This window comes from Electrophorus electricus, chromosome 12 (genome assembly GCF_041902795.1).
Source record: "Electrophorus electricus isolate QZ-2024a chromosome 12, ASM4190279v1, whole genome shotgun sequence".
Classification (NCBI taxonomy): Eukaryota; Metazoa; Chordata; class Actinopteri; order Gymnotiformes; family Gymnotidae; genus Electrophorus; species Electrophorus electricus.
Window position 1 is genome coordinate 13,857,516 of NC_137508.1, and position 10,762 is coordinate 13,868,277.

At 43.4% G+C, this 10,762-nt stretch overlaps 1 protein-coding gene across 2 annotated transcripts in view; it reads left to right on the forward strand.

The window, feature by feature from the left end:
- The first annotated feature begins 3,083 nt into the window (after window positions 1-3,083).
- The window catches only part of mcu (mitochondrial calcium uniporter), a 50,592-nt gene continuing 42,913 nt past the window's right edge, over window positions 3,084-10,762 (forward strand). The window contains exon 1 of one of the 2 annotated variants that reach the window (XM_081724494.1): window positions 3,084-3,251. In XM_081724494.1, the coding sequence (XP_081580620.1) occupies window positions 3,141-3,251 (111 nt within the window). In that variant the 5' untranslated portion in view covers window positions 3,084-3,140. The remainder of the gene's footprint in view (window positions 3,252-10,762) is intronic. The other variant, XM_027022975.3, reaches the window with a different exon arrangement.

Below are 10,762 nucleotides of genomic sequence, written 5' to 3' on the forward strand. Positions count from 1 at the left end.
TTACAGCTTCCACGTCTGTGGAATGATCAGCCAGTCATGGATAGCCTCGGTGTTGATGAATGAGCTTCACCCATTTATAATGAGAACTGGTAAAGCAGGGCTGTTTAACACAGCAACCAGTCTGTCCACATGGCTTAGCCACACTAAGCAGAGTCACTCCCTTCTCACTATTGTGTGCAAAGGTGGTGTGAGTAATCCAACAAAGGTTGTGTTTCCGTGTCCTGGGACTGGTTTGTTTGCAGTACATTCGGCCTGCCCAGTTACTAATGAGCTTAAGCTCACTGTAAACCGCCACATGGCCATTTTGAGAGTGGAAATGGAAGTATTTCGAGATATTTATATGCTGTGAATCATCTAATCTCCACACAATTCTGTTGTTAATGTGTATGTGTGTGTTTGTGTGCCTGTGCGTATCTGTGTGTGTGTTTATCTAATTGACAGGTAAATACCCCACAATATGTGGGTGGTGGTGTTTGTAGAAGTGAGCAAGGAGTGCAAGCAATAGCAGGTTAATGATTCTGTTTATCTGCTTTGGACTCTCACATTCTGCACACACCCAGGAATCATCATCAAGGCTGTGGACATTGCACACAGGTCAGGGATTTGTCCAGAAGGCTGTAGTTTTGATTACAGGCAGGTAAAAGTTGATCAGTCATTGGATAATGGTGGCCACACCCGCCTGGTTCTGCTATAGTCGATCAGATTTGCACTGGACTTTCACACATTCTCAAGGCCTGAACTTGAAGTGTGCATGTTGGAAAACACTGTACCATGGAACATCTAAAAGCCTAACCCTGGCTGTCCTTTTGTGTTAGGTTTCTGCTCTGAGCATGTTAGAAGGCTTATGTGTGTGTGTGTGTGTGTGTGTGTGTGTGTGTGTGTGTGTGTGTGTGTGTGTGTGTGTGTGTGTGTGTGAGTGTGTGTAAGAGAGTGAGAAAGAGAGACTGGACACAGCAGAGGTACTTAACTCCTCCAGATATTTAGCATCTCATAAACTCCAGCTGCTAGTCTGACTGCAAGCAGCCTTGTGACTCAGTGCTAGCCTATCGAAACCTCTTGACAGGACTGATGCATTACGAACCAGAATCAGCTGATTACACACTGTATTTGATGGAACTTTTCACTGTCTGCCTCACTTGACCAAGTTTGTGCAAAAAAGAAAAATCACCACCCTCCATTCAGATCTTCAGCACTTACAATGGGAGGTGTGTCTTGGGCATGAAGAATACACAGCAAATGTGAAAATCGCCTATGGCAGCGGCTTGGAGAGAGCAATGATGTCATCCATGTTCATAGCCTACTATGATTGGTAGTCAGGGGCTTTTAGGGCAACAGGTGTGAGGCAGAAACAGAGCGGCTTTTTTTAGTCACAGATAAAACACCACGATAGCTGGCGCCCAACAGGTATTAATACATTATGTGTATTAATATCATTTTTAATATCATCATCATAGCTATAATTTCATATTCAAGTTTATGATAACATAGCTCTATGACCTATGTGCAGAGAAAACACGTGGGAGAAGAGACTCCATCATATTTGTTGCATAACCAGACTGAAGAAACTTCGATTAGATTCAACATGGCAGACTAGGCTCCCTGTGGAATTGGTCTCATAGCAGGACAGCATGATTAAGCAGGTTATATTAGCATACTCCACACATTGGCCCTGTTTAGTGTTTCTTATTCCTGCTTGCTTCTCTTATAAATGCATTATTTATGACCGTAGTATTGGATTATGTGACTAGAGTGCTTGGGTGATTATACCTGTCTAATAAGATCAAGAAAAATGAAATGAGCAACTTGTATGTAAAACGTGTATTATGAATTTTATTAATAATAACAATTTTATTACTTTGGTAAATAAAAAAATGAAGTTTGCATCATAATGATTATGGCTGCTTCGAAAGTCATTTAATTTACTTCCCAAGCCTCCACACACATAACTGGCACCATGCTGTTATACTCTTTACGTAGCATTGTGTATTCAACTATGCTAATAACTGAATTAGCAAAATTGTGTTCCTTAAAACTGTCACCTACATAAAAGTGCCCAGTGGTGCTCACATACTATCAAAGGGATCCAACTTTGCTAAGTGTTCACAAACAGTACTTTAGTCCAAAATCAGAAACAGAATGGAGGTTATTGCCAGCAAGACTGTACTATGTTTATGGACCTGAGGTTATGGCATAATGTAGTTTAGTAATCTCTTGGTTTGTACAAAGCTTTGATTATTTTCTGTTATTCCGCACTCCTTCAGTTCTCAAGCTTACTACAAAGAACCTGCTACCCTGCGCTGTTGTATGAACTTAGGGGCTGTTCAACCATTTCCTTGCCGTAACCACAGAGCAGAGTGAAGGATGTACTAATAATAGAAAAGTAATAATGTAATGGAAAAAAACTCTATTGCCAAAAAGCAGAGTACATGACAAAGCGGTGCACTGTGACATGATCTGTTGCTGGTGCAAAAGACACGTTTTAAAATGCTTATATGGTTCTACTTTGTTCATTATTTGTTAATTAAAATCGTTAATTATTTGATAACATCATTCGATGACTGATGTTTTTTTATTTATTGAAAATAATAATTTATACAATTCGAATATAAATCGATTATAATCTGTTGGCGACATATGAACGACACTGATGAATGAAGCAACTCTACAGAATCCTCAAAATGAAAAGGCTTGGTTATGACCTCCTATTACAGTTGAAGGCGCCGAAATGTGAATGTCCCGTGTTCTCCGATTGGTTGTACTGTCAATAACTGCCGCGCTCCATAACTTGTTTTTGATTGGCTTAAAAAGTATACCAGCAGGTAACCTTCTGACCAATAAAATATCAATTTTCATCTTATTTTCTTTGATAGACTCTTGAGGTAAAAAAAAAAAAAAGGTTACGCGATGGTTTTAGATTTCATTGCTAATACATAGAACAGAAACTACCGAAGTGCTAAAGTATTTTTCCCAGAAGAGAGCTGGTCCCATTTATCCAACATTGTTCGGAAAAAAAAAATATCGGACGCGCTGTGTCTAATGATACCGTAGCCCAACCCAGCCCGCCGTCCTCCCCCCGCCCTCAGCAGTCTCAGCGACTTCGCCCGCAGTGGTCGCTTTCGTGCCTGGGTTTCACTCCAGAGATGGCTGTGAAAGTGTGCAGACTCTTGCTGTCCCGGAGCAGCGTTGCAGTAGTTTCCCCCTTCCCCGTGCTCGGTGTCCCTTCACATCGGCATCATCAACGCACAAGAACGGTAGGACTATAACTAAGCACGGGTGCTGGGCAAGGGAGGGCGATAAGGGTACGAGGGGGTGGATTCTTCTGGTAACGTTAGTGGCGAGGTGGGTAGCTAAGAAAGCCCGCTAAGGAAGTAGCTAGCTAACGACTTATATGACTACATTTTTCGGAACTGCGTTTTGGCCGGTATTAAACTACCGTGGTACATACAGAGACGGCTTTGTATAAGGTCATTAAATAGCCATCAGTTGTGACATTGCATCATTAGCTGGCTTGTTGGTTCGGCTCATGTCCGTAGGCGTATACTTGTACAGCTAATAGGAGTGGGTTAGCTTGCATGCGCCCCTCAACATTCCCTTCGTTAATTCCATGTTACTGTGTCAAAGTAGTAAACTCCGTTACGCCGAGCGATGACGGGTTATTGGCCGGAAGGGTGCGTGGGCCTGTGCGCTCTCTCTTTACGGGATAACCTTGAATGCAACAGTGCACCGTGGGTCTTAACTTTAATGCTGGATGTGACCAGAGAGATTCCCAGTGCTGCTAGTCGGGTTGAGCGTGCCACGGTTGCTCGCGGAAGGAAACATTACGCGCTGTCTTGTAGTTGTTATGCAGACTGTATACGTGGCACTGATTGTATTTAACCTGTTCATCATATAAGGTAAGCACGCACTGGCCCGTGTGTGTGCTCCTAGGTATATTTTTTTCCGTAGAGCCCGACGCGTTCGTGAGCCTCTGCAGTGTGTGTGTGTGTGTGTGTGTGTGTGCGTGCGCGCGCGAAGCGCGAGTGTTACAGTGCGGCAGAACCAGCGGCAACAGAGCCGCGCGTCCGTATCGGCGTCCGGTGAACTACAGGCGCTATTTTATCCCCTCTCACCATGTCTCACTTTCGCCAACACCGTCTCCCACGTTTACACACTCGTGTGCTCAAGTGCTCACTTCTACTACAGATGCAATTGGCCCCGTTCAGGTTCTTTGCCCACAATTTCGCCTACTCCGCGCGCGACCCCTCCCTTTTTGCGGGTGCTTCCTCCTAGAGTCGGGAGCCTCTGGGTTTCCCTTCCAAAGGTTTGTTTGAGCTCTGCTGTTCCAAGTGCGCAGCGACGCCTCGCAATATGCCGTATAGACCGCATGGAACAGTTATTGCCATCAAAGGAGCAAGGTGCAAACCTTTGATCCCATCCCAGAACTTTAGGGAGAAGCAGAAATAAAAATTGAGAAGCAAAGGAAATGAGGAAATAAAAAGAAACAGGCTTGACTGTAAAGAACTTTTGTTTCAGTTATTATTGTAGACCAACAATAAACAGCTAAAGTATGCCATGGTACACTTAACACCATAGCTTGTCTCTCCCCAGCTTTGGGATGAACCCGGGTTTGATTGTAAGTCCATCTGTAGCTTTGTATATGAAGCTTTTATTTCACTTCAGACAGGCAGTATTTTTGTCCATGTCTGCATTTATAGTTGCTTCTTACTTGCCCAAGAGTGGCTGATATGCACTGGAGCCTGTCAGCATATGAGAGTGCAGTGACAGCCAAGTCTTCATCTGCTTAGCTGCCTGAGAACAGTAGCTAAACAATAGTCCTTCAGTGGACATGCATGGACAAGCAAAGGAATCCCTGTCATGACAGTTTAGAACACATCAGGGCTAATTTGTTCCTTCAGCCCACCAAACTAAAAACACCAGACTGGAGCAGCCCAGTTGAGCTCAAGGGGCTGAGGCTTGTTTTTGTTCTTAGAGTTATAGTCTGAACTCTGGTCCTGGGAACCCACTGGCCACTACCACCGAACATGTCAAAGCTTTCTCTGACCTTACACATCTGATCCATGTCAGGGAAGGCTTGATAATTAACTTGATGAGCTGGATAAGGTGAGCCCTTGAACTGGAGGATGTGGCCCTCCATCTGGAGCCTGGGCTGGCCTCCACCCAGACACGCCGAGTTTCGGCTGATGAAGCACCATGGGAGAGAGTGATTTATAATGGCGATTCCCTTCATATTCATAAGGTGCTTGAATCCCGAGCTTTACGTTGAGGTTGGACTCCGGAGAGCGGCACTTAACCTGCACTGGCTGTCTATTGATGCAGCTGTCCAATAAAGGCAGGCCCTTTTTAGAGAGGGAGGCCACTTAGGGACTCTGCAGATCCAACCAGGGCTCCGTGTGAGAGAAGCCATAAATCACCACGTGGATGTGGACATTTCTGGGGTGCACTCGGTTTCATCAGTTACATCTCATCACCATTTAAAAAAAACCTATTTCCTTTGACTTTGATTTATGAAATATTCTGTGTGTGTGCGCGTGCACTTGTGTTGGCACCAAGCAAGGTCAGGAATCGTGGACCACCTTACGGCACGTCTAATCCAATCAGGGATGAGTTAGATAATTAACCCGTGTGGCTGAGATTGACTGGGTGCCTGCGGTAATCCAGATTAACAGATTTAGGACCTGGCGGCTCTGTGGAGTGCGGTGGAATCCCGCACAGCCCATCTCTCCCGTCATGATAAGTGACGAGGTGATTGATAAACCTCCAAGAACTACCGGCATTTCCACTCCCACTACTTTTCCACATCTCTTATGGGCAGGTCTTGGACTGGAAGACTTCTGTTACTAGTGGAGAATGCCAAAGAACCAAATGCTCTGTTTAGTTTTGAATGCCGATAACATGCGGTTTAATCAGTTATGTTTGTCGACTGCTCTAAATGGACACATGAGGTTAGTTAACGGAAAGTTACAACTTCTAACTGATTTAGGGGCCTTCAAGTTATTGATGTGTTCTTCTAGCTGGAGATTAAGCTCAGCTGCACCTGTGATGGCATGCCTGATTTTATATAGCCGTATCCCCGTCTGTATATCTTATACTTTCTGCCTAAACAAAACGTTAGCATGCTGAGCCTTAAAATTAGAAGGCTCCAATCAGCACACAAGAAAACCTTTTCATCTCGGATTCTATCCGAGTGCTGATTCTATCCTAAGAGCGACTACCAGCAAAAACGTCAGGGCCATAGAAATGACCAGCCAAATTGTGATTTGCAAGCATTAATTATGCAGTCTAGCAATATAAATCTAGAGAGTATCTCTTAACCTCTCACCTGTTCATTTTTATTGCTAATGTAATTTATGTAGGCTTAAACAACACTCAAGTTAACAATGTTTAAATGTTAATTGTATAATTAACCAGAATTAGCCTATGTTTACATCTATGGCATTTATCTGACGCGATTATCCAAAGCAACTTACAATTATGACTGAATACAATTTGAGCAATTGAGGGTTAAGGGTCTTGCTCAGGGGCCCAGCATTGGCAGCCTGGCAGTGGTGGGGCTTGAACTGGCAACCTTCTGATTACTAGTCAAGTACCTGAGCTCATGCTGTATAATTGAAGAATTTCTGTACTGATCTTGCTGTATAGTTGCTGCAATATTGTTTTGGAGCTCCAGTAGATGCTCGTCATATTCTTGTTCTGGAATTTGATCTCAGTTCAGAACGAAAGTAGGTGGTGAGTTGCACTGGTAGAGATTAGTCTGCTCCTGTGACGCATTCCTCATTTTCTTCTTGATTGGGCAGTGGAGGATGTGCACCGTGATCGTTCAGCTGGTTCTTAAACAGTGAATGCATAAGGAAGCTGAGTATTCAGGACCTGATGAGGCATTATGGAGTTAAAATGAAATATTGAAATAATACTGCATTCTAAATCTCCTCATTATTCCAAGTTCTGATTTGAATGCACTTGACAATTAATCATGTAAATAACCAGATATTAATCCATGACACTTCATTTGATTAATATTCGAGGACTTGCCTGGAAATTGAGGCCGGGTGAACCGTTCTGCGTTACGGTCACTATGCAAACGGTTTCGATGCATGAATTAATTTCTATGGATGAAACCTTTCGCAAGCACCCAGCGATTCGTTTCTGCTGAGCAAGTGGGGGGCTAAATTAGGCCTTGTCGTGGTTGGGCACGATCATACGTAACGTATTTATAACGGATTTAGATGTTGCTAAGGGCTACTTGGCTTTGTTGAAACACCCACCACCAAGCCGATGGAGCATGCATGGCTGGGGATGCACTTGCATGTACAAGATTGCAACTTTCAGTGAGTAGGGAAGGTCCTCATTCAGCCATTGAGTTTTTCCTCCCACCTAGACCATTTTAATTATTAGAGAAAACTGCTTGTGGTGCAGTCAGTTAAATTCATAATGTGTTGACTGATGTATTAATATGATCTTATACAAGTGATGTAAGACTCATTTTATGAGTGTAATATGCACATGGCTAAATTAATGTAATAGAAAAATAAATCACAAAATATCTTTGCCACATTTTCCACTCGCCCCTACTGGTGAGCTCATTTTTCTCTCTCACCTTGCCACTTTGCGTCATTCTGCCACTGGCTCATGTTTATATCAATCCTTTGGTGGGTGTGTGTGTGTGTGTGTGTGTTTGTGTGTTTGTGTGTGTGTGAAACACAAACAGATACCTGTCCAGCTGGTTTGAACTGTTTATCTTGCTAGTCTGTTTTAAGGACTCTCCTTTGAATCTACACATCTACAGAAGACTCAACATCACATTAGGTTCTTTAGATTTGGTGTCACTTTTGAATTCAGTTAGCATGTTCAATACGTAGTGCTTTGAATATTCAAAACGACATCAAAACTCTTGTTTCTGCTCTGGCATGTGTGTTTTCAGAGGTTTGTTTGTGTGAGGTCACTCCCACAGCATGCTTTTCTTTTGCTTTTGTTCTGACAGAAATGTCATGATTTGTTTCAAAATAAAATGCAAATTTTCACAGGCTCATAGTGATCTCATTCCTAAGGTGATTAGGGAAAAAATTGAGGGGAAATAATTTTAAAAAATGAAGAGGGGGGGGAAAAAATAAAAATAAATCAATAATATATATATATATATATATATATATATATATATATATATATATATATATATATATATATATATATATAATTATATATAAAATGCGTGTACACACACACACACACACACACACACACACACACACACACACACACAACGACATTCTAAAGATTGGGCTCCACTGGTAAACATTTTTATTACTGTGACTAGCAAGCTATGTGAGTAAAAGATGGCCTGATTTCCAAAAGGCATTAAGTTAAGATGACACATTAATTTAATATTTTAAGCAATCTTTACAGTTTCAAAATAGTGAAATAAGAGAAGGGCTTGATGCAATAGTCTGGGCAACCTGCACACTCAGTACTTAGTAATGCCCCCTTTGGCAGGTATCAGAGATTGTAGCCTAAATGCATTTTGTAGTCAGCTTAGACTCTCTCAGTTCTTGTTTGGGGGATTTTTGCCAGTGGTCGTTCTTGCACAAGGCTTCTAGCTTTGTGAGGATCTTGGGCCGTCTTGCCTGCATTGTTCTTTTGAGGTCTAGCCCCAGATTTTCGATGACTATTAGGTCGGGGGTCTGTCAGGGTCGAGGCAAAACCTTTAGCTTGTGCCCCTTGAGGAAATCCATTGTGGATTTTGAGGTTTGGGATCATCATCCTGTTGTAGAAGCCGTCCTCTTTTCATCTTCAGCTTCTTGGCAGAAGGTGTGACGTTTGCTTCAAGGATTTGCTGGTGTTTATTTGAATCCATTCTTCCCTCTACCAGTGGAATGTTCCGTGTTCCTGGCTGCAACACAAGCCCAAAGCAAGATCGATCCTCCTCCGTGCCCGACAGTTAGAAAGGTGTTCTCTTCATGAAATTCTGCACCTTTTTTTCTAAAAACATCTTTGCTCATTGTGGCTAAAAAGTTATTTACTTTTTTTTTCTATTCTAATATTATACAAAGCAAAAACAATCTTGCTTAAAATATTGAGAAGAATGTTTCTCTATCTATCTATCTATCTATCTATCTATCTATCTATCTACACAGACACGTCTTTTATAAAAAAAAATTATTTCTACATTTATTAATTAATATTGTTACATTTTTAGCACCGTTTCATGAACCATTTGGTGTGGGGTGGTCTGAAATGACTCATCTGAAGGACGCGGACATAGCTGTGGCTTCGGGTCTCCTTAGTCGCCTCCAAGCGAGAGCACCCTACCTCCCACTGCCTCGCCGCTCCCTTCTGCTCATCAGTGCAGGGGTGGCCTTGGTGCGCTCTGTTAATGGAGGCCTGATGAATGTAACGCGATGACTGATGAGGAGCTGCTCTGTTACCTGTGTACGCCGATGCATCCCTGCAGTCATGGGTTTGTGGTGTTGCACTCATTGACCCTGAGTGACTTGATCAGTCTTCAGATATATCAATGCTTATGTGATTGTGTCAATAGGATGCAAATGCACAAACATGCTCTACGCATTCTGGAGGGGAGGGCCTGTTATTTTTGCCCCTGTTTAACATTGAGCTACATCGGCCTGGGCGTTTCCCATCCCCTGATCACCCCAGCACACCCACTCATCGCTGGTTCCCCCTTCACCACCACAGGTTTTCACTTATCTGCTTTATTTAACCAAAAGAAATGGATAAAGTAGGGCAGATTCAGTCCAGGGCAATTCTTTTGTAAAAGCCTCCATGGGAATCTAGTAAAAACAAATGCATCCAATCCAGGCTGAGGAATGCAGGCCTGCTCTGTGGGGTGATGGGATTGCATGAGCTATTTGTAGGTCCAGGTTTCACATTTCTTTTTGCATAGATGAATAATGGAGTCACAGGAACATGTCTGTGTTGTTAGTTGATTTGTTTTGTATTTAACGTTTGATACTATAAGGAGAGGACTCGTCTGTTCTGCCATTTTCGTATAGGACTGTTCAATGACTGTGTTATTTGGGGTGCCTTGTGTCTCCAGTTAGACTTGGTCATAAAACATTGCTACACTAGATCATAAAAAATAAAAATCACAGAGATCGTCCATGGTTTATGTGGTTAACACGGACATTTAAATGTTGAAGAGATTCAGGCAGCGATGTCCTTACGCGCCCATACATATTTGCATTATTTTGTGCCCTCACAGCTATTGAAGGATTTTTGTAGGGTCTCCTTTGTGTTACCCAGATACGACCTGCTCTGCCACTACCAGTGGCTTAGCCTAAAGACTCCACAGTAGAACGGAGTAGCTGGATCCAGTTCAGGACAAGAGGTTCTTGGGGCGATGTGCGTTACTGCAGTAGTGCGCTTCTCTGTGCCAGAGGAGGGGCAGGCCGGCTGTTTGAACCCGAGCGTGGACGGTCAACCCCAAGTGCTCTCAGCTTGGTCGACTTTGTTTCGTGTCGGTGCATCCAGGAGACAAGTGCATGGCACTTCATATTAACAGCCTCCGAGACACCACCACATCCGCTAACGAGTCCCCATCGGTAACGAGCTCACGGGCATTATGGCGACGCGACGCCACGGGCGACGTCGGACTCTGTCTCGCCGCCGGCCCTGGGAGCGGAGCGCGAAAGCGCGCTGTGAGAGAAATGTCCCCTGTTAGCGAGTCTCGTGCGGCGGAGTTTTCTCCCCTCCGCCACCGGCTGCGCAGAGAACAGCACGGTAAAAGCGGCGGGTGCTCCAGTTCTTCACA